We start from the raw sequence: 24,053 nt of genomic DNA, 5'->3' as shown, positions 1-24,053 counted from the left end.
TGCGGGGGGCAGAAAGTTCTCCCAGACTGTCTTTTTTGGGGATAATAAATCCTCGCACTGTTTTTCCCTCAGTCCAAAAAACATGGCCAGAGAGTTCCCTTGGAGGGGAATGCACATACTTTGCAAAGGGAACCAAAGTCTCCCCAGACATCTTTTTGTCTGTAAACTGATAGCCAACTGCCTTGACTAAGCCAAAGTGTGAAACCCCACATTGGAAGAGGAAACATGGGAAGTGGTAGTTTGAGGGTCCTGAATGGAACCCCACTGGGAGAGCTATTAGAGGCTTGGGATGAACAGCAGATGATGGTCCTAGCTGGTAGGGAAAAGAAAAAAGAAAAGCTAAAAGGATAAGTAAAAAATGGGCTTTGCTGAGAGATGACACAGGAAGATCAAGTTGGCTAAATAAAGGTACTTAGAGGAAAAGAGTAAGAAAAACAGGAATTGTTGGAAGAAATAGCCTTCTGGGTTCAGTTCCAAGTGGGGAAGAAAGACACTGGAAACATGGTGACTGCTTAATGGTGGACAGGATCACATGCCTTGGAGCTCCTGGGTGAAAAAAGGGCAGAAATGCTGAGAGTCCCTCTGTTGGAATTTGAATTTGAGCTTGTATTCTGATTGGTTGTCAGACTCCCATGGGGCCATGCAAGGGGAACTCTGTAGGCTGTCCTGAGTCCCAGGCTTGATTGAGCCTTGCTGGATGATGATGTAATGAAAGGGCTTTGGGCAATTCCTATTACCGCTCTACCTGGAGTAGATCTTTGCTATGTAAAATAGCCTAGGCCAGAATAATGGTCCATTGGCAAAGTGGGGCGGGGCGGCGCTGAGTTTCTGTCTCTCTGAGTTTCTACTTTTCTTTTTAGGGGAAATATTCTGCCTTTTTAGTATATCCTAAAATATTTCATTTTCCTACGAGAGGGTGGGTTTTAACTTCCAACACCAACAATCAAAAAACCCTGAAAGAAGACAGTGACAAATCATTCATACTATTGCTGAGAAAACTACATAGTTGTTTTCATGATGAAATGTTTGACACAAAGGAAACTTTACTTTTTAAATCCTTGCCTGTCATGCCTAGATTGGAGCAGGAAGGAAGGGATTGCTTGCACCCAGAACATAGTGAAGTAAAGCAAAGCAAGACAGTAGGGAAATAAACACTATTCACCATTTTCATTCTTGACAAAATGAAAAGGCTCAGATTTGCTCTTGTTTTTCAGATAAACCAGTGTAGAACCCCAGAATTATCCACATGTTCACTCCTCAAAACAAACTGGTGTCATCTGGATTGAATTCAACAAATGTATGTGAGAGACCCAGAGTTAAAACCAGGGTGCAAGGAAAGTAGTGTATGCTTAAGCAGCTTGTGCTGATCTATCAGCATGGAAACTGTGAGTTTCTATGGGGACCCCAGTAAAGTCCCCTTTCATTCTGTCTCAAGACTTTCTCTCATCAAAGCTTAACCATTAGTTCTCCAGAGACAGGAGAAGCATTTCTTTCCAGGAACATCTGGTACATATGAAACCATCTGGGTAAGAGCAGTAAAAATAACCTTGATAAGTGGCTGTTAATCCTGTCCCATGGAACTGCCTGGACTTCCAAAGTCTTGACCTTTTGGGGCAAAGTGGAGAAGAGATGATAGGAGTGGTTTGGTACAGTTCCCTATTAATGTGACTGGACAGAATCAGATGGGAAGTAGTTACTATAAAAGGTGCTACAGGGATCTGCATGGAACAGGTACTGAATAGGCTGACAAGGCAGGATTGACTGTTTAATCAACAAAATAGGAAGAAATACATGGAAAAGAGGCACATATGCTCCAGCTCCAGAGTTGCAGGTAAGGATCTGCTGTAGAGACACTTAGATTGTTATTTCTAATAATTGCAAAGCCTACAGTCCAATGGTGCAATTGACTGAAAGTTCCTATGGCTCTTTTTTGCTTATTCTCTTGCATCAACGGCATTTGTTGCAACTTAAAAGGAATATGTAGAACTCTTGGGGGTGAGGAGGAATCCATTGTCGTGCTTTGTGGAGAATGCAAAAGTTCTTTATATTATTCCCCTCCATCTGCTATCAGTGCTTTGAAATGTTAGAAGTAAAACCTCTCTGCCTATAAAACACATTCTCTATCTTAAAAGTATTTTTTTCCAATTTTGATAGGATTGGTTACAGTTGCTTTTTGAGAAAATGGTATTTATATGTCAGCAGAAGCATTCAGTACTTAATAACTTAAGTGTATGTACTCCAGCATTTACCATAACTTTTCTACGCGCCTGGGCCAGCATTCTGGGTCTTGTGTTATTTTGCTATTTGATAAAACTGAAGGGTTGTCCTTCAGTATGTACACAGTCTAGAATTTGCTTTATCTGCTTATGTAAACACAGGGATGTAGTTATTTCTGAAGTTTTGCCAGAAAGAATTATGTTCTCCTGTTGGAATATATGTTGCTTCAAAACAAGTAAGGAACAGTGAAAATAAATAGAAAGTAATGTTATATTTGAGGACAAAACACCCATGATCACCTTAAGAGTGTGTCTGCAGTGAAATCATTATTTTTTATGCAGTTATTCTATTTGAATCTGCATGGATTGGAGAATCAGGTTTAAATCCCATGGCATTACATTCACTGTATAATTTTGGGCTAATTTCAGTGTAATCTATTTCATAGGGCTGGTGTGAGAAAAAATGCAAACAAAAGTTAAAGAATATAGCCTTAAATTGCTGGTGTCAGGGAGACAGAAGTGTTCTAAATATATGATCTTCCAGAGCTGCAAATCTGATTTATATCATAACATCTTGCTGAACAGTAAGTGAAGTTTCGAGCACATTTTAATTCCTGATGTAACATTTAGAGCATGGCAAAATTTCCCCTGGAATTTGATAAGTTATTCCCTGATAACTAGCATTTTTCATTCATTGTCCATATTGCTGTGTGTGTTGGGGTGGGGATGGGAGGAATAGCAACCAGGTACACATTAGCTTAAGGTGACAATTATGACTAGAGTTCTTTTCTTAAGTAATCATAATGTGCTATGATTACATTGGATTGCAGTTACATTGCTTGAATAGCAGTGCAAGCAGTCCCAGTGGCTGTCATTAACCAAATCCCATGGTTGTTAGGCAAGGCAACTTCCTGCTGGTTTCCCACAACCACCTTAGTGAGGAAAATCAGCAGAAAGTTGCAAGCAGGCCAATAAACAGGAAAGGACTACTGCCAGGTGGGAGAAGGTGCCAGGTGGGTTGGTATAAGGGAGGCACAGCAAGGGTTGATGAGCTGTGCAAGGGTGCACTGGGGTACAAGGAGGTGCAGCAAGAGTTGTAGCAAGGTATTTTGGAATGTGTGAGTGGCCAGCACAGCACAAGTGCTGAGTGGCAGGAGGGTAGTTTAAAGGAGTAGCAATAGCAATAGCAATAGCACTTAGACTTACATATCCCTTCACAGTGCTTTACAGCCCTCCCTAAGCTGTAAAGTTTACAGAGTCGGTATATTGCCCCCAACAATCTGGCTCTTCATTTTACTGACTTCAGAAGGATAGAAGGCTGAGTCAACCCTGAACAGGTAAGATTCAAACTGCCAAACTGGAGGCAGCCAGCAGTCATCAGAAGTAGCCTTCGGTAATTCATTCTAACCACTGCACCACCACGAGTAGAGAAGACTTATTCCAACAACTTGGCTTTCCCACTGACTTTCTGGAGGTGGGGAAGGTTGCAAATGGCAATCATGTGATCATGGGGCAATATGACTGGTGATAAATAAGAGCTGGCTGCCAAGCACCCAGATTACAGTCCTGTGACCGCAAGAGTGCTGAGACAGCTGGAATTCCAGGGATCATTCAAAACCATCATTCATTCAGTGCTGTCATAACTTCAAATGATGACTGAACATATGATCATAAATTGAGGACTATTTATTCAGCTTTTAAACTCAACTGAAGAGCAGACAAGTAAAGGAGTAATCAAATTATCTTCATTAGTTTGCAAGATCCACCATGATTCTTACTAATGCATTCATTCTATTTTTTTAAATGTATGTTTTCTTTAATTCCTATTTTATAGATCATGCACATGCAGCTTAAAATATATGAAGGAGTATAGCAATACTTGACAGCAAGGAATGATTCCCAGCCATGATTTTTGGCAGAATACTATAAACCAAATTATCTGTAAAGCCTCCACTGGCCTTTCTTTTCTTTTTTCCCTCTTTCTTTCTTTCTTTCTTTCTTTCTTTCTTTCTTTCTTTCTTTCTTTCTTTCTTTCTTTCTTTCTTTTTCTTTTCTTTTCTTTCACTACCCATCTCACCCAGAGATGACTCTAGGCAGTTTACAATAAACTAAAACCAGCAGTACAAAACAGTAATATATTTAAATAAAAATGAATAACAATAAGACTAAAAGATACCTAAGGAAATGGGCAATGGGGTAAAACCAGAATCATCTCTTGATCCATTGGCCGCCTTCAGTACAATACACCCCCATAAGGGCCCAAGCCAATTAGCAAAGTTGAGGGTTAAGGCCCCTACAGAAAGCCAAGTGGGTGGCTGTGCAGAACTATGATCTTACAACAAGCTTCTATAGGGATAAAACTACCAAGCATCTTACGTACTTAATTCTATAATACTGTAATTCCATTTTTGTTTTGTGTCCTGCAACTTTTGACTGTCAAAATCTTTCAAAGGCACTCCGTGGCTTCCAAAGGTAGCCAGCTGTGAAAGGGAAAATGTTTATTTCTTTTGTGAGATTTATACCACATTCTTTCTCCAAATGAAAACCAAGGACTCAAAGGAATAATAAAAATGATATTTTGTCTTAGTAGGACAAACTTCAAGAAAGCCTCATACAAATAAGGTGCTACTTATCTAATGATGGCTTCTATGTTCACCTCAAGCCTTCTCTATGTGTATCTATGTTTCTCTTTCCCTGCAGTCATGAAACTAATCCCTGGTGACATTGGAAAACGACTTGAGGAAATGGTGCAGCTGACAGCTCAGAACCTACCTCAGGTGGAGGTGACCAGTAGTTACACCATCCTCCGAGAGCTGGGCAGTGGTGCCTTTGGGCATGTAGTGATGGCAGTTCACCATCGCCAAGGTAAGTCTGGATTCAGAAGGCAAAAGAAGAAATAGGGAAGGCTATGAATCAAAATAATTAGTAAAGTTTGTGCACATCTGGAAAATGTTTTCAAGCAAAACAAAAGTGCCTTGGATTTTGCAAGAATTCAGCCATTGCTAATCCCTTGAATCAGTGCAGACTCAGAAATATGAGTATGGATACTAATTTTATCTTTATTTTAAAGCTATATTAAAAGAATCTTGCAAGAGTGCAACTGTTCTGTTAATATCTTGGAAAAATATGTTGAGAGTCTAGAAAGAGTGCAAAGAAGAACAAAGATTATTCGGGGGCTGGAGGCTAAAACATATGAATGGTTGCTGGAACTGGATATGTCTAATTTAATGAAGAGAAGTACTAGGGGCTGACATGATAGCAGTGTTCCAATACTATATCTAGGGGGCTGCCACAAAGAAGGGGGGTGTCAACCTATTATCCAAAGCACCCAAAGACAGAACAAGAAACAATTAATTGAGGAGAGAAGCAACTTAGAAATAAGGTGAAATTTTCTGACAACTAGAACAATTAATCAGCGGAACAACTTACCTCCAGAAGGTGTGGGTAGTCTAACACTGGAGGTTTTTAAGAAGAGATTGGACATCAGTTTGTCCGAAATGGTATAGGGTTGAGCAGGGGGTTGGACTAGAAGATCCCCAAGCTCCGTTCCAACGTTGTTATTCTGTTAAGACTGAAATGACTTCTCACATCCTCTCCTTTTACTCTCCAGAAAACTAGGGAGGGTCCCTTCTGAAATGCTTCTCAGTCCTTCTGTGGACTAAGATACCTTTTACATGTCAGTTATCCAGTCTGCAACTCTTCTTCCTCTCTCCCAAGGTCATTTCCACATACTATTATCATTTTTTCTTAGCCTAGCCTATCTTACACATTTGTTATGGGAATAAAATGAAGGAATAACATCAAATGAATACCTACCTCCATGTCAAACTAGTTCAAACTAGAATGAGAAGTTAGAACATGGATTTCTTCTCCTTTTCATGAACCAAGCTCTCTTCTCTTTCAGGAACCCCCATGGCACTGAAATTTGTACATAAAAAAGATACAGAACTACAGGATTTCCTTAGTGAATATTGCATTGCACTGACTTTGCGGGCGCACCCCTGCATTGCCACTGCCCTTGGGATTGCCTTCCAAACTCCCCAACACTATGTCTTTGCACAAGAATTGGCATTGGCTCGTGACCTCTTCTCTCTCATGGTGCCAAAGGTAAGTACCTACAACAAATAATTTACAGTAGTACCTAAACAGATGAGATGACAAATAGTGAAACATGCAGAAATCATCCTTCAACACACATAATCCATCATCAAGATATTTCAAAAAAGAAAAAGGCTGCTACCAAAGTTACTTTGTAATGCAAGTGATGATAGGGAGATTCAAGCTCACACTCAGCCATTGGAATTCCAATTGATGTCTTCGCAATTTTCTCAATTGAGGGTCTTTGTGGGGATGAATTTTAGTAGTACTAGGCATGACATCCCGAGCTTTCCCAGGACTGTGGTCTTGAGACAGCAGGAAAGAGAGAGAAAGATGGGGGGGAGAGGAAGAGGAAGGGAGAAAGACAGAGACAGAGAACGGAGAAGGGGAGGGGGAAGGAGAGGGAGAAAGAGAGGTGGAGGGAGGGAAGGAGAGAGAGAGAGATGGATTTCCTATTAAGGATATGGACAGTACTTTCGTTGCTCTCCCTAACACTGGAATTATTCCTGTTAATTTAGAAATTTTATATATCATCTTCCTTCTATTACCCAAGGCTATCTAATCTATATAATGAACTTTCAGCCTATATAAACCATGTATAAACCATGCTTTTAGTGATGAGATTGAATTCAAATTTGCTTTTTTGGATTGCAACATTCCAGCTGGTTGATTTATTCCTTATGTGCACTTATTTATTATTATACATGTATTCCTTATATGTACTCATGGGTAGAAGAAATATTTTGAGACAAAAAGCATGTCTTTAACTGTTGCACACATTCCTGTTGTAGAGGACAGTTGCTCAGAAAAAGTACTTCCTACTGTGAGAGAAGGGAAAGTACTTCTTTGAAGATAGTATGAACTGTTTATTAAAAAAAAGTTCTAATTATTATATTTTGAAAATATATAACTAGAAAGAGATATGAACTATCTTCTATACTAGCTTTTGGATGCCAGACACTGTTTGCATTACGTGATAAACACTGAATACAACCCAAGCTTATGCCGGTTTCCTCTTCTTGTTTATGTCTCAAGTTACTTCTTGGAAAGCTGCCTGAAATGTGAGTGCTTTTAAAAGACTTCGTGTTCCCTTTGCTGGCCTTACAGATCAAATTGATAAATCAGCTGTAAGCTGTTAAAAAGAACCACCACATATTTAAAAAGTACCTTAAGATCATGAAGAATTCTATTTTAATTATCCTTTAAGAGTTCAAAAGGACCAAGTAATGGATCCAGATATTTCTCCTCATTTCTAGGACAACTGTGAGGCTGCGGCTTACAAATGTTATCTTATATTTCCAGGTTGGCATACCTGAGCAACAGATAAAACGCTGTACCCTGCAGCTTGCAAGTGCCCTGGAGTACATGGAATCCAAAGGGCTAATCCATCGAGATGTCAAACCAGAAAATGTACTGCTTTGTGACCCTGAATGCCGGCGCATCAAGCTGACTGATTTTGGGCTGAGCTGCCTGAGGGGCCAAGCCATTAAGGCCTTGCCTGAAAGTTTGCCTTATACTGCACCTGAAATGTGTGTCCTGGGCCCCAAAGCTCATCTGGAAGCCCAGCCCAGCCTTGACACCTGGGCTCTTGGAGTTCTGTTATTCTGTGTGCTAACTGGCTACTTCCCCTGGCTTACAGCTGTGCCTTCTGATCAGTATTATCGCAGCTTTGTCTCCTGGCATCGTAGCCCCCGTTTTGTTTCACTTCCAGCCCATTGGGAACATTTCACTCCCCAAGCATTAGAAATGTTGAAAGGGCTCCTGACACCCAACCCAGCACTCCGTAGCCCTGCCAAGGTGATTATGAATTACATCAAAACACCTTGGTTGCTACCGGAAATAAAGAGTCGTGTCCGACCCAGCAGAGAACTTCTTGGCACTACTCGGCGATGCTAAAGACCAAGAGTATTGCAAGGAGAAACAAGAGGTTCTGAAATGTCACCTTAGCTTTGAAAGGACCAAAAATACCATCACCTAATGAAGACATTTTGTTTGGTAAAAATCAGTCAATCCAGAGAAACAGACAAAAGATGACTGGGAAACAAAACAAGCTGCTTACTGAGCAAGGAAAGAGAAACCGATTCAAGGAAAACTTATGTGAATTAATCTTGGAAGTATTGCTTTCCAATCTCCTGTCTCTGTTCTAGATCAGTCTCTGTCTCTGTTCAAAAGATTTGAGTTGTCTTTCTGTAAGGACCTGCTTCAGGTAGTCCTTCAGGAAAGGAAATCGCTTGAATGCACTAAATTGAATCGAAAGAACTTTTACTGAGAGAAAGTTATTGCAGGGAAGCAAGGTGAAATCTGAAAAAGTCCACATGATGCAAACAGCATTTTTTTGTTTCCCCAAATCTAACCCCCCTGATCAATCTATCGGCAGCCAATGTGATGCCACAAGGTTGTGATGGAAACTCTGAAGTGATAGGAAGATAACAGGTCACCCTCAGAGCAAGACAGCCTTAAAGTCAGGCTGGGAGGTAATCTGCTCCATCTCTGAAGACAGTCTCCCTCCCTAATACTCAGTTACAGTCAAAGCATGTGAAAATGCCAGCGAGCCTCCTCCCCACTCCTTCCAACAGAATGGCAGGACAGGATGGTGGACCTGACACTTTCCTTAATCAAGAATTATCCCTCAAATTCTTAATGCTTCTTGAAAGGAACCAAGTGAAAAAGTCTCACAGCTTCCTTCCTTCATTCTGGATGAGATAAAATGGAGACAGTTTATAATTTCCTATGTGTGATGATGACCTGGAACATGGCACAGAGGCGAGAGTCAGCTGACAGTTCAAACTGCCCCTTTATTGTTCAAAATGTTCCCCAAATGCTCCCACATTTGTGACAAGTCCCAGAGCAAAGTGATAACACACACACACCACTCCAGCAGCCTTTGGCTGCAAGTCTAGCACAATGCTTTGAGCACAATGGCTGCAAAACAAGAAATCCAGCAAAGCAAGGGAATAAGTCAGTTAGTCCAGGAAGCAAAGGAACAAAGCAATTAATCCAGGAAGCAGAAGAACAAGAAGTCCAGGAAACATCCAACATTGGCAATGGCACACAATATTCAGTGTTTGTTTCTGACAAATGCCCCCCCCCCCACAGCGTCTCCTTAAATCTCAATCCCCACATGGAGTGGGGTAGGCGCTCTCCTCCAGAGTAGTTGGGTAAGCCTGCACTGTTCCTACTTTCTCTCTACTCTCCATGCTTGAGGATCAGGAGGGGGTGGTCCTTGCTCATTGCCTGAACTCTGTCTCTCATGTTCACTGCTTAGCCTCTCTTGGTCATCCTGCCCCCATTCTTCCCTGCATACAAGGTGTCCCAATCCTGAAAGGCCCTAGCCTGACTTGGCCTGCTCCTCTCCATGTTCCTCTGACACCCACAAAGCTGCCCCTTTGATCTCCATCTGCTCCAGTTCTGGCTCATCTTCTTCCGCAGATTCAGGCTCTGAGGGGGCATGACACTATGAATGAATGAGGTAAAAATTAGTGACCCCCTTTCCTAAAACAGCAGTCAAATGCAAGAAATTTATTTGATATTGTTGTGAAGCATGGAGTCATTTTTCTAAATTACCCAAGAAACTTGGATATAAAGATGATAAATGAACAGTTATATAGCTCTTTGTCAGCTCTGCTGAGGCTTATCTAACTAAAGGATGGCAAAGTGAGGTTTTATTGCAAAAAGTCCTGTGATTTTTATGTGGTAAAATTGTCTAGAATTTCTGAGAGCATAAAACTGGGGTTCTGAAATTGATGCTGTTGTGATTCCAGCACTGTATGTATATAACTGATTTAATGCTATAATATTCACTTAAGTGTACAGTTGTAAATAAAGTGTATAGATTTATATCGTAAACAAGGTATTGGTGCTTATATTCTTTTCAGGTTCTACTGCCATTTTATTTTAAAGAAAGATTATCTCGGTTTGAAGCCAAGAGATAATATTAAACTAAATCTGAATCAAAATATAAAAGCTCAGCTTTTCCCCCGATTTCCAAGCTACAAAATGCTTTCATTCCCCTCCTCTCACATTTTTTTAGTTCTCTTTTGTTTGGCCTTGTTGCTAATTATTACAGTTCTTTTTTTGTCATTTTGTCAGTCTTTTCCCAAAATCTTTTTATGGCTTACCACTTTTTAAAATCCTTGGTTCTTTTCTTAGTTTTCTTAACCACACAATTGGCAGAAGGCAGTAATACAAATAGTCTTCACTTAACAACCATTTGTTTAGCAACCATCCAAGATTACAACTGATAAAAATAACTGGTTCTCCCACTTAACACTCCCACAGCATCTCTATGGTCACATAATTACAATTTGGGCAATTGGCAGCCATCACACATTTACAATGGCTGCAGCATTCTGCAGTCAGGTCTCCGATTTGGCGTCTTTCCAAGCAACTTCTGACAAGACAGTCAATAGGAAAGTCACAAACCACAGTTTACCAAGGATAGTTATTAAGGGTGAGTTTTTCTGTCCCCAATGTAGTCTTAAGTCAAGGACTACCTGTAGAATATTATACTAAAATATGCTCTGTCATTTCAGACTGCAAATCACATTTCTTAATGTTTCCCTTCATTATCAATTCCTTATTAACATTCAGCCAGTAATCAAACATAGTCCTCTTTATTTGATATTTTTTATATTAACATTCAGATGTATGATATACTCCTTGTTAGTAATGTGAAGTAAAATTCTTATTTTATCCTCTGAGTATTCCACCACATTCCTGGGGTGTGTGGGGAAGATATACTCAGGCATATCTATCTTCTTTTGGTCTCTCTTTTTATATAGCTTCACAAATATTTGCTTTCCTAAAATCAGAATTAAAGTCATTATTAGTTTTATTGATAGCCATTTTTAGAACATCATTATAGGTGGTTCTTGACTTATAACCACAATTGGGCCTAGAATTACAGTCCTACATTGTTGCAGTTATTAAGTGAGGCATTCATATGATAACCTCACTTAATGACCACAATCTTGGCTCTCCCCATTGTGATTAAGTGACCACATGAGTCGTTATATGAAGTACAGGGTGCCTTGGGGTAGGGACAGGCTATCAAAAAAGCCCCTCATTGCAGGACCTCCCGAGCTCACCTGTGGCCTGTACCTCGCCCCCCATACCAGGGCTTCCCTATCCCTTGAGGCATCACTTGCACAGCTTCCTGCCCCACTGGATCCCACATCCTTGGTCCTCTTCCCTGCATCAACGTGCCTTGCTACACTTACCTTTTCCATAGAACACTTTTCAAAACAACACCCAGGCCATACAATGCTCTACCTTCCTGCAGACTTCATGCCATTCTGAAGGTGGGTGCCATTTGTACAATCTCTCAGAAGGAAGCCCTTCTGTGAACTCACAAGAGTGGCAGCCACTTCTAGAATGGTATAAAGTAGCCACATGTCCTCTTCGAAAATCACCTTTCTAAAAAAGAAGAATTTTTTTTAAAAAAATCTAAAAATAAAATCTAGACAGCATACTAAAAAGGAGTCATCACCCTGCCAACAAAAGTGTGTATAGTCAAGGCTATTGTTTTTTCAGTTGCAATGTATGGCTGTGAAAGTTGGACCATAAGAAAGGCTGAGCATCAAAGAATTGAGGCCCTTGAACTATGGTGCTGGAGAAGACTCCTGCAAGTCCCTTGGACTGCAAGGTGATCAAACTGGTCAGTCCTAGAGGAGATCAAACTGACTGCTCTTTAGAAAGCCAGATCATGAAGATGAAACTCCATTACTTTGGCCACCTAACGAGAAGGACTCACTTTAGAAGAGCCCAATGCTAGGAAACATTGAGGGCAATAGAAGGCGATGACAGAGAATGAGGTGGCTGAATGGAGTCACTGAAGCAGTAGGTATGACTTTAAATGGACTCCAGGGATGGTAGAGGACAGGAAGGCCTGTCACTGTTTGTGGGGTTGTGATGGGTCAGACACAACTTCGCAACTAACAACAAAAAAGAGAAGTGGTCAATGTGCCATGTGGTTTTCTTTTGGAGAAGCCACTTTATATCATTCCAGAAATGGGTGCCAATTTGGAAATGGTCATAATTCTATGGTTCAAAATGGTCCCTGCTTCTAGGATGGTACAAGGCAGTTTCTGTACAGGAAAGCTATGTGGTACATGGACTCATCCTCTTTCAGAGGTGATCTTCAGAAGTATGTGGAGCAAAGCAGGTAGGAAGCCCAAGGGTGTGGGACCCAGCAATTCCTATATTGTAGCTCTAAAATGGTTGGTTGGTTGGTTGGTCGGTAGGTAGGTAGGTAGGTTGGATGGATGGATGGATATATAGATAGATAGAAAGTTGAACTGCTGAAGGGTGAGAGGAAGAGGCATTGTCTAGTACATGAAAACAATGTGTCATAGTCTCAATTAATTCTGCCCGTCGACTAAATGAACCAACTTTGACCTTTTCCAACCAAGTCTTTTAACTCAGCCTGTAAATACAAAATGCACTATCTCTAAAATCCTTGAAGTCTCTTGTGAAAACATATACCTGATTGTTTTTAAGAGAGCTGGGTTAAGAGCTGAGATGTGAGATATTGTGCAGAGGCTGGAAAAGAATAGATTGCCTTCTAAATGGTAATTCAGCCCAAGTGGGAGATATCTGCCAAAAAATAATTTCAAAGAGAAACCTTAATTCACTAGTGTATTTTTCATGATTCAACATTTACTCCAGAGCCACATTAAAGATATCTTACAGAAATCTGTGTCAATCTAGCTTCTTTGGTTTGATCATGCTGGTTTTCTTGAACTTTAATGATGCAGAAAGAAAGAGCAAAAGGAGAAGGAATAATAATTCAATACTAGACAAAGTAAAGCTAAAGCTAAAGCCTAGATAATTGGAGCATATAATTTAAGGGTAAGAGCAACTGAGAAGACCCTGATGCTTGGCAATAAAAAAAGCCAAGAAAAGGTGACTAAGTACAACAATTGATAATACAAGTATGAGTTTCAAGAACTTGGAAAAGCAATTTCTGCCAGGAAAGTCCTGGCCTTGTATCAAAAGTCAGTGGTGACTGAACAGTTGAAAAACAACACTGCATACACATGCTCACTTCAAAATGAAGGATAAAGGACAAATCGGAAGTTAGCCTGAATATCTTTAGAGGCAAACTCCTGTTTATTAATCAAGATGTGCAAATAAATTCTGACTACTTTGCAAGCATTTTTCTTATGGCTGATACCTCAAAGTGGCAAAGCTAAACCCTTTTTGTGATTTTCTTTTTCCACATATTTCATATGCAAATACATCTCAAATGTTCTAAAAGATATTCTTGGCTAATACTGGCTGGCAGTCTCCTAGGGAAAAAGTAACATAAAGAGTTATTCGTTTGTCAGCCCCCATAATTATTAGTGTCAGCAAAGCTTGGAAACTTATGCTCAAAACAAAATCTACTACTAATACATTTATATGGCCAGGTTAGGGGATTTTGTTGTTATTACTAAGACAGTGGTAGTTTTCTCTTTTAGCTTTTGCACAGAAATTAATGTAAGTAATTTTGAATTTAAGATAACCAGATTATCTAGGGCAAAAAAGAATCTGCCCATTGTTGGTATTAAAGGGTGCCTTGATACTTGTTTTGAAGTTGGTTGGGGTAGCCAGGAAAAGAAAGTATAGGCCCATGTCTTACAATTAAGCAAAAGATTGAACAAGTTTTGAAGTCAAGTGATAATAATTTTGTTGACGAGGACTGAATGTGCTATGCTGCATGCCAATCTTGCTGAATTTTAGGCAGATGGTGAAGAAGTCTAATCCTCTGCCTGTAAACTCCTTTGAAAATTGATAGTTCAGGTGTGAAAAGCCAATGAGTGATGAAGACACGACCTCAATGTTGTCAGAAACATGGGTGGGCATGTTTCAAGATTCCTACACTATAAGAATCTTTTGGCATAGACCTACTCTTCTGATACACACTACAGAAGTACTCAATATTATGTAACCTAGAAACAAATACATTGATTTCTTATTTCAACTAATTTCAGCAAGGACAGAAATCTCCCCTAACCCTGATAACTTATTCCAGACAAGAGAGCATGATGTGCTCTCAATAACACAATTGCCTTTGGTACAGCAGTCACATGGGTTTGTTAAAAAGCAGATCATGCCAAACCAATCTTATTTCATTTTTCAACAGTGACTAAATTAGTAAACCAGCAAAATACTGTGGACATAATATAGACTTCAGCACCCTAATCCTAACCCTTAATAGCAGTAACTGTGAGAGTGATCTTGGAGTTATAGTGGACAACCAATTAAATATGAGTGTGTGGCGGCAGCCAAAAAAGCCAATGCAATCCTAAATTGCATTAACAGAGAGACATAATAAAGATCAAGTGAGGTACTAATACCACTCTATAAGGCCTTAGTAAGACCACCCTTAGAGCATTGCATCGTTTTGGTCACCTCACTATAAACAAGATGTTGAGACTCTAAGATTGCAGAGAAGAGCAACCAAGATAATTAGGGGGCTGAAGGCTAAAACACATGATGAACGGCTGCAGAAACTGGGCATGGCTAGTCTAGTGAAGAGAAGGAACAGGGGAGATATGATAGCAGCAATATTTGAGGACCTGCCACGGGGGTGGGTGGGGGGTGGGGGTGTTTCAAGCTATTTCCCAAAGCACCTGAAGGCCAGATAAGGAATAATGGATGGAAGCTGAACAAGGAGAGATTCAACCTGGAAATAAAGATAAATTTTCTGACGATGAGACCAATCAACCAAATGGAACAGCTTGCCCTCAGAGGTTGTGGGAGCTTCATCACTGGAAGTTTTCAAGAAGAAACTGGACTGCCATCTGTCAAAAATGGTGTACGGTCTGGTTGTGGGGGGGGGGGAATAGACTAGATGACCTACAAGGTCTTTTCCAACTCTTGTTAATCTGTATCTGTAATCTGTATCTGCTACTGTTATACGACCAAAGTCAAATGCTCTCAGCACATCCTATGAAATCATGACAAATGTAGTTTACAACCAATGGCAGCCTGCCATAATTATTGCATCATAGTTATCTGATAGTTGGGGCAGACTTCAGGGACTGTTGCTCTCCTGGAGTCAGGTCATGACCACACATACCCTTATGTTCTTAGGACAACATATCCTTCCCTGCAACTCTTTCCAGAACTTTTTGATCTCTTCTCAACTTTGTTTTGTGTCTCATAACATAGGTATCACCTAAATGGATGCAGCGATGCTTAGTTCTTCAGGGGAAATCTGAAATCAAACCCCATGCTCATTTCCCCAATCTAATAAGTGTTATTAGAATGTATCCATCTTGACTGGATGTCTGAAGTCTCAATACATTTCACAACAGTCAACATTAACATTACAGTACAGAAAAAGTGTCCATAAAGTTAATCCAAGGTATAATATATCCTGCTTTGCTAACTGAACTTACCCTGGACTGATGCCAATGGACTAACCTTTCTAATTTGATAAAGGATTTGTCCTGAACCATAATGCATTTGTAATGATGAGAACTTGGAAGAAAAGACTTTTAATCAATAACAATAAACAATAACTCAGCTGCAGCAACATGGGATGCTTGATGTGGAATAAGCAGAAAGGTCAACTATCACTAACTTATTTTTAAAAAAGTTGTACAAAGAAAATCAGATACTCCAGGCACTGAGAAGATAGCTTATCTTCAAATATCCAAAACTCTTGTTGGTGTTCTGATTAGAAAGTCTATTGGTGACATCATAATGTAGGAGTTAGGGAAAGACTGTTGAGAATGAGATCACAAACTAACACATGGTATCTCAAAACTCTGCAAATGTTTGTTTTTAATCTTTCCTACAACACTTTTCAGTCAACACTATAAGCCAAAGATAAAGTTATGTCTCTGAGTACGTGATATCCTGTAACCTTAGCAGTAATTATTTTATTATCAGCAAAGTTTGTAACTGATGCACACTGCTTTAAAGAGGACATGCCAGACTTCTTCCCCATGTTATAATTGGTTTCCCAGGCCAGGGTAATTTGGAACTCTATGTGAATTTGAGCACATGTTGCCTTGGGATGTCTGAGTTTCTATAATAGTGTTGAAACATTTCCAGTTACTTAGTAGAGAATCATCAGAGCTCACAAAAAAGTTTAGAAAAAGCCGACTGGCATGGTATACCTTGAACCTTCAATTCTGTAACAAGGGAGCATGTGCTATGCAGCACAGGCTGCCCTGAAGACATATATATCTGAAGCTCTCCCTGAATTTTTAAGAATTTAAGTTATATCATCATTGAAGGCATTGAAGAATATCTGAAATAATCACCCAAAGGTTACAGTTCAGTTAACCATTGTTAAGAACACAGGGCAGGAGTGGGTGGAAATATATGACGGTCTTCCAGAGCCATATCATGAGCTGAATTTAGGCTAAAAGTTTCTAGGAATTTTTGAACCAGTTGTTTTTACCCTTAGTTTTTTTAAAAAAACTTCTATTGCTACTTCTGTATTGTTCCATGAAAAAGTGCTTATTCTCAGCCCATTTACAAAGACTCCAACTTTGTTTTATTGACAAAAAATTGGCTATTCTCCGAAGTTGGAGAGTCAGATAAATAGACAGAATGAAGGACTAAGCAGCCATTAAAGCCTACCATTTTTAAGCAGCTGTTGGGGACCATGTTCTCTTTGGACTGAATTCCTATGTAACAGTAACATTAACAGAGTTGAAAGGGACCTTGGAAATGACTACACACATGGTGACATGATCACACAAAACCCACCATTATGAATTTACTCCTCTACATTAGAAGCACGTAGGTAAGTTGTGGCAATTATGTTATCATACATAAATCTCATTTCAACACTATCCACAGGGCAATATCAAGTAGTATAAAATCTAATAGGCTTTTTCAGAGAAGCCCACAGGCTGCTGTGACCTGAAATAGAGACAACAAAGAAAAGACTTAGGTCAGCAATAGGGATAAAAAAAAATTATATTGGAAGTTTTCTGCCAACTCATAGATGGATGTATAGTACGTCAACTTAGTATCAGGAAAAATCCTTTCCAGATAGATTTGATAAAGTTGAATGATTAGTCAAAGAATTTGTCCAATCTCTATTCTAAACTTAATTTTCTTGCTACTATGGTGCACTAAATGAAAACTATGTAATATTTCTGTTATAAAAGACCAGCTAGTCAGGTTCAGGCAATCTACTAATAGAACTCACACTTGTCACTTAAAGATCGTACAAAGCACAATATTACACCCCCCCCCCAAATCATTCCTTTTCCCATTTGTTTGGGATTAAGTCCTTATAGTATTCAGAATTTTATTGAGATTCTACAAGACAAGTGATTAAAAAGTCATCATACCTATAATACAACAAGCCAACAAGCAGTTGTAAGATTTCCACCTCACACTTGAGGAGAGATGTGCAATGTTTCTTTTCTGTTTTCACCAAATTCTTTTCTGAAAGTTTTCCACTAGGCACTGAAATGTAAGTATTCAAAATACTCATTTGTGTTTTTATACAGTATTTTCCCCCTGTCCTCAATTAATGCATTTGTCAGCACATAAATAGTCCAAAGTCACTTACTGTGCATATATTGTTAAAGTAAATCATTCATCTAATTGCCAAAAGCTTTAATTGCTCTAAACTTCTAAAAAGAAAGCAAGAAAACTGCTGCTAACAGCAAACAAAATTCAGGCAGGCAGGTGGCAATCCCATTTGTGTTCCTTTCCAACTTTGCAGTGGCTTGGCTCACTGTGCCTATGGCCACACAACACTTTTAATTCTGATCATGGCACCAATCCAGGAATGTCGTTCTCCATCTGATTTAGATTTCCAGTCCTGTTCAGAGTAGTGCAGCTGTCATCAACAATCCTGGAACAAGCACATAGTAAATAAAATGGATCTGCCAGATTTCTTTCAATGTCTTTCAGCCTTTTGTCACTTCTCCTCTAATCCAAATAAAGGTCAATGGCCAAACTTTGTGCTCCTTATACCTTTTGAAAAGAAGGCTTCTTCTCTGCCTTTTCTCCCCATCTCACAGCACTGCAAAACTTTTTAATTTTTTTGAAATCTGATGAATTCTGAGGTACGCTAAGCTGTCCAGAGACTAAGCATGCTTGACATCTTTTTAAAAACACCCTCTGAAAGATCACTAAGGAGCATCTACAAGTTAGTTCAACTTAACTGTGCAAATCCTTAGCTTCACATAAGCTTTGTAGTCACTAAAATGTAATTAAGAATGACAGATTGTCCTAAAGTTGGATTGCCATGCTTCCACTCATGCAGGTGTTTATTGGATCACATATAAACAAAGGATCACTAAATCACAGAGCTGGAAGGCACCATTCAAATATTTCCAGCTTAAACATTTTCAATTTAATTAAACCAATGTACTTTTTTACTAGGGCTATAGACTATCTCATTTGTGCAAAGTCTAAATAAAGTCAGTTATTTTATGCATGCCAGTGCTGAATAAGATCAAGCTGGAAATTCCAACTTTAACATATAACTGATTCTTCTAAACAATTACTATATGTAGCAAGATGAACAGAAAAAAAAATCCTACAATAATTCTGTTTTCCAGGGAAAGGTGTCAGTGTACCCTTTTATTTTGTATAGATTTATTCAGAATAAAATAATCTGGGTAATTGGTTCCTCAATTCATTCTATATGTTTAAGACTAGAATTTAGAACTTTATCTAAACATGTATTGAAACAGTTTCAGAGGGCAAAAAAGTTGATTCTGATGTGCATTATAACAACTTTCAGAACTTTTAAAATGCAGTAGGCACTATCTAACTTCTGACAGATGTTCTGTAGTGAAATATAAACTCTGATTGTCTATTCGCAATTGACATTCTGACTTTCTGATCACTAGTTAGAAAAACAGCCAAAAGGCTATTGTGTAACAGCAAAAGTGTTTGTGTAATTTCTTGTCAACTATGCTTTCACACCTGTCCTGGAACATGCTGGATCTCTTCCAGTAGGCTAATAGTTAGGCTGGCTCCCAGGATGCCATGTAACTGCTAGCTAGGACAACTCAGCAAGTTACCTAGGTCATGCTCCCTAGGACTGAAAGAGATAGAGAAAAAAAAATGTTGAAATTGTTGTTTGTGAGCTTGCTAATGGGACTGAAAGCAATCTCCATCCAACCATACTGATTTATATCAGAGCACATTACAAATAATCATATCCCAGGACATTGACAGAGCAAGAACTTTGAAACACACCTTGGAAATAAGCTGGGGTATGGGATACTCTACATGGTCAAAGAAAAACATTGGTATTTTGTTTGTCTACTGTCAAAATAACAAACAAATGGAAATTGGCTCTCTCACCCAAAGGAGGAAACCATGAAGCTCACTGCATAATTTGGACAAGAGAAAGAGTAGCAAAATTAGAAAAAAAATTGATTTCACTACAAATAGGAATCCCTTTTGATGCACAATAGTCACAAAATATTTCGTAATGGCTTCTGAGCTTTTCTATAATATAATATTTAACTGAATATTTTTGGTTTTGTGTTAATTGTTTAATTGGCTTCAGGCCAGATTTACTGTGAACAAGCCAGAAAACCTGCATACACATGTACACACTAGAAATATATTTATTCTGAATTTTAATTCCACTCCTTACTACTAAATTAATACATTCCTCCATTTAATTTGTCCCTATTGAACTATCATAGTATTCTGAGCATTTTTCCATTAATAGCAAAAGGCCCTCCCTCCATCAGCCATCCCTTAGTAATATTTAGTGTAAAATACAGATAGCAATGGGAATTCAGATTCACTTAACAACTATGGAAGAAAAGGTTGTAAAATGAGGAAAACTCACTTAATAACTGCCTCACTTAGTAACTGAAGTTTTGGGCTCAATTATTATTATTATTTTTTAAACAAATTTTATTAATTTTTTAAAACAATACACAAACAAACAAAACATAGAATATAAGAACATAAGACATCTTTTCTGAGAGCTGCTTATTGAATTTTAACAAAACAAATAAAACATCTTATTTAAAAACAGCAGTTCCAGATTATCACATTTCCATACAAACACAATTTGATATGCATATTTATCTTATATATTCAACTTCATATCTTTTTCCAACTTCTATTTCTCCCTTTCCTATTCAATTATATTTCTTTTGTCTTGATTTCTATATCTTTTTATTCATTGTATACTTCCATCTGTCTTGTTTACAATTTCATTGTTCTCTTCCAACATTCTTCTAGAATTTTATTAATTCAAACATAGACAAACAAAACACAAAACATAAATACATTAAACTTCTTTTTGGAAAGCGGCTTAACCCCGGGTTACAACTTTTTATGCAGACATAAATCAAATTCATGCTCAGCTTATATACTATTTCATATCTTATTTAACATTCTGTATTTAATATATGTTTTCTCTCCTCTATTCACTCTCTTAATTCTATTTTATTTATTTCATCTCAATTAAAATCATTATACTTGCATCTTTTGTCCGTTCTTTTTCAATTATCTATTTATCTTTTCTTTCTAATACAATATTTCTCCTGTAATACTGGTTGAAGTATGACGCCTTTTTATCTTTCCCCTAAATTTAACACTTAAAATAATACATACTTTCCATACTGATTCTGCTTAGTACATTCTAAATACTACATTTTAGAATAATAATAAAAAAGAAAAAATATGCTTATAATATAGTAAAAACAATGTTCCATAGGAAATTAAACTCTATTGTTAAATCTTAAACATTTTATACATTCCCTTTAATGTATTGTTAACTCATATAATATTCCAATTTTCTAACTCTATTTCAAATACTAATATCTACAATACAGTCTTATGTACTTTTGCAGAATCTTTTTTAAAAATTGTATTTTACCCTTTGTCTCTAAAAAAGCCGTTTTTTAACATCTTGTTTTAAGCCTTTGTGACTTCTCTTCCCTTTTTCCCTTCTTTTCTTGTCGATTCTAGCATTTTTACCCCACCATTTCTCAATCTCCACTCTCTTAGTCTCCCCTCTCTGTTGTATTCCTCTTTTCTGTTGCTTTCTGACATTGTATCGATTTTTCACCTTATTTTTCCCTTTCTTGGTTGCTTTTTTAAGTTCTAAATTCTCCATTTTCTTTCCCCTCTTTCTCTTTTCTTCCTCAACTAAAATTATTTGTTCATTAAAGATGGCTTCTTCTTCTTCATCCCAGCTTTCTTGTTGTTGTAATTCCTGATAGGTAGAAATCGCCATTTCTAAAAAGTGAAAGATAGATTCAGAAGAGCCCTTGCCTTCTTGTTCCTCTTCTTTTAACTTTTGGAATTCCATTTGCAATTCTTCAACAGATAATGCCATTATAAAAAAAAAATTTTTTTTTAAACAACCCAAATGTTTTTAGTCTTTCAAGGAATAGTTTCCAAAAGTCACAAAGTCACAAAGCAATCCAAATCAGGACAAACTGTTTCATTTAGCACTTTCTTCTTTTTATATTTTCTCTTCCTGGGGTAAAATTCAGTTACACAGTTCCAAAATAATTTTTTAGAAGTCTTATTGCCATTTATTTCTGGTCTTATAAGCTCCAAGCCGTCTCCTCCAGTAAAATCTTAATATAAGTTCTTTACCTCTCCCTTCCCATTTATAGCAAAAAGATTTTAGTTTTTAATTCCAATGTTCAAAGATCTTTAATATCCCCTTGACTTTAATTTTCAAGTTTAGTTACCTTCTGTGCCAAAGCAGGTTTTTCGGATTTCCATCTGCTATTTCCGTAGGGAAGGAGAGTGAGAGAAAATAACTTCCCCTTTCTACTTTCTGCCGCTGCCTTTTACGATCTTCTTAGGAAACAATGTGTTGTTTAAGAAATTAAATTTCCAGGGTATTTAGAAGTTCCTTATTGTCCCGGTTCAGCCAAAAACTTTCACTTTCTCAGACTTCCTCCTGCACAATCTTGTCCAGCTGCAAGCTTCTTTGTGGCGGCCATTGCTGACCACCGCTCCACCGCCTTTGGAAAAGGGAGTTGTGCCGGCTGAGAAGCGGGGTTGCGATACTCCCGGACCCCTACCCGGATCTCCCCTGTCTTCAGTTACCTCTACGGCAGGGGTGGGCAAACTACGGCCCATGGGCTGCACAACCGCCCATTGGTCTTTTAATCCGCCCGCCTCTGAAAAAAAAAAAAACCCCTCTGAAAAAAAAAAATCGGGGCTGGCCAAAAGAGACCCCGTGCCGTGCACCAAAAAATCGCACACACAACACCAACGCTACACACCCTTCCTTTCCAGCCGGTCAGGTGTGGATCAGCTCCGGAGCTGGGCAGCCGCTTCCTGGTGGCGGGGCCGAGGCCGCCACCTGGAGAACACCCACTGCTTTCCTCGCCAGGGCTGGGCGTGGCATGTTGCCCTGCGCCGCGTGGCCCCGCCTGGCAGCATGCTTCTCGGCTGGTCTCCTCCTCCTTGGCCATACAGAACAAACCGCCAGAGAAGGAGACGACCCCGGCTGGTTGGGGTAAGCTTTCTGCACTGAAAGAGGCAGCTACTAATCTCCGGCTTTGCTCCGCTTCTCCAATGGTCCGGCACCACCCTGTTCTTCTTGTGCTGCAAAAAGAGGCAGCTAATGATCTCCGGCTCGCTCTGCTTCTCCAACATCTGGCGCTGCCCTGTTCTGTGTCAGGCCCAGCAAGTCCGAGCAGCCGGCGCATAGAACAGGGCGGCGCCAGATGTTGGAGAAGCAGAGCAGAGCCGGAGATCATTAGCCACCTCTTTCGCAGCACAAGAAGCCTCCCCCAACTGGCCAGCTGCTCTCCTCCTTCTCTGCCTGTTTGTTCTGTATGGCCGAGGAGACCAGCTGGCTGGTTGGGGGAAGCTTTCTGCCCCGAAAGAGGCAGCTACTAATCTCCGGCTTTGCTCCGCTTCTCCAATGGTCTGGCACCACCTTGTTCTATGCACCGGCTGCTCGGACTTGCTGGGCCTGACACATAGAACAGAGCATGCTGCAGGCATCTCATGACAAGCCCCAGGACATGTGGTCACCTGCTGGCTAGCTGGGCTGGAAGAGGCACGTTCTCCAGAAGGAAGAAAGCATGCTCTGGGAGGGCGGGTGCTGGGCAGGTGGGCAGATGTTCCGGGACCACTTATTGGTTGACTTTAAGAGTGCCCCCATGGAAGAAGCCGAGCAAACATAGTGGCGGCAGGGGTGACGGGGCATGTGTGTCCCTCCACAAGGAGTATGAAGGGAGGCAGACACCACACATCTCAGGAAAAAAGTAGGTGCCAAAGCCCTGGCTGTCACCTGGGAGGGGACCATGGAGGGACCCATCACATGCCCTTGTTGCCTCCCTTCATGCTCCTTGTGCATGCTGGGAGCACCTAACTGGAGCAAAAGAGAGCGAAGTTTAATGCTTTTTTCTGTTTATGTTTGATATGTACTGTTAACAAATGCAGTTTTTTATATGTATCATATCTTGTGCTGACCAGGCCCATCTGTCAAATTTTAAAAGTCAATGCGGCCCCCGAGCCAAAAAGTTTGCCCACCCCTGCTCTACGGGGTAACCATAGCCTCCAAATCCAGCTGGATCGGGGGCACTCCAGCAGCGAGCGCAGCAGGAACCGCGCACGATCGCAGATTCCTGCCGCCGCCGCAACCTAACAAACTGGAAGTCTGGGCTCAATTATTGTTGTAAGCTGAGGGCTATCTGTACTACAATATAGGTCCCCAAACCCCATCCATGGACCAGAAGTGGTCCACAGCATGGCAGGAACTGGGCTGCGCAAACAAGCGAAGCCCAATCCATGGGATGCAGGCAATACATGAAACCATGC

The 24,053-nt window shown here is 39.7% G+C and overlaps 1 protein-coding gene across 1 annotated transcript; it reads left to right on the top strand.

The window, feature by feature from the left end:
- The first annotated feature begins 1,581 nt into the window (after positions 1–1,581).
- LOC113448577 (serine/threonine-protein kinase SBK1-like) lies at positions 1,582–10,163 on the top strand. The gene is made up of 4 exons (XM_026719281.2): positions 1,582–1,831; positions 4,917–5,081; positions 6,121–6,323; positions 7,617–10,163. Exons 1-4 carry the CDS (start codon positions 1,792–1,794, stop codon positions 8,208–8,210), a joined length of 1,002 nt encoding a protein of 333 aa, XP_026575066.1. The 5' UTR covers positions 1,582–1,791; the 3' UTR covers positions 8,211–10,163.
- The last annotated feature ends 13,890 nt before the right edge of the window (positions 10,164–24,053 follow it).

The sequence above is a fragment of the Pseudonaja textilis genome, chromosome Z, assembly GCF_049901715.1.
Source record: "Pseudonaja textilis isolate UNSWEBS1 chromosome Z, rPseTex1.2, whole genome shotgun sequence".
In the NCBI taxonomy this organism is placed as follows: domain Eukaryota; kingdom Metazoa; phylum Chordata; class Lepidosauria; order Squamata; family Elapidae; genus Pseudonaja; species Pseudonaja textilis.
This window is presented reverse-complemented; position numbering and strand designations above follow the sequence as displayed.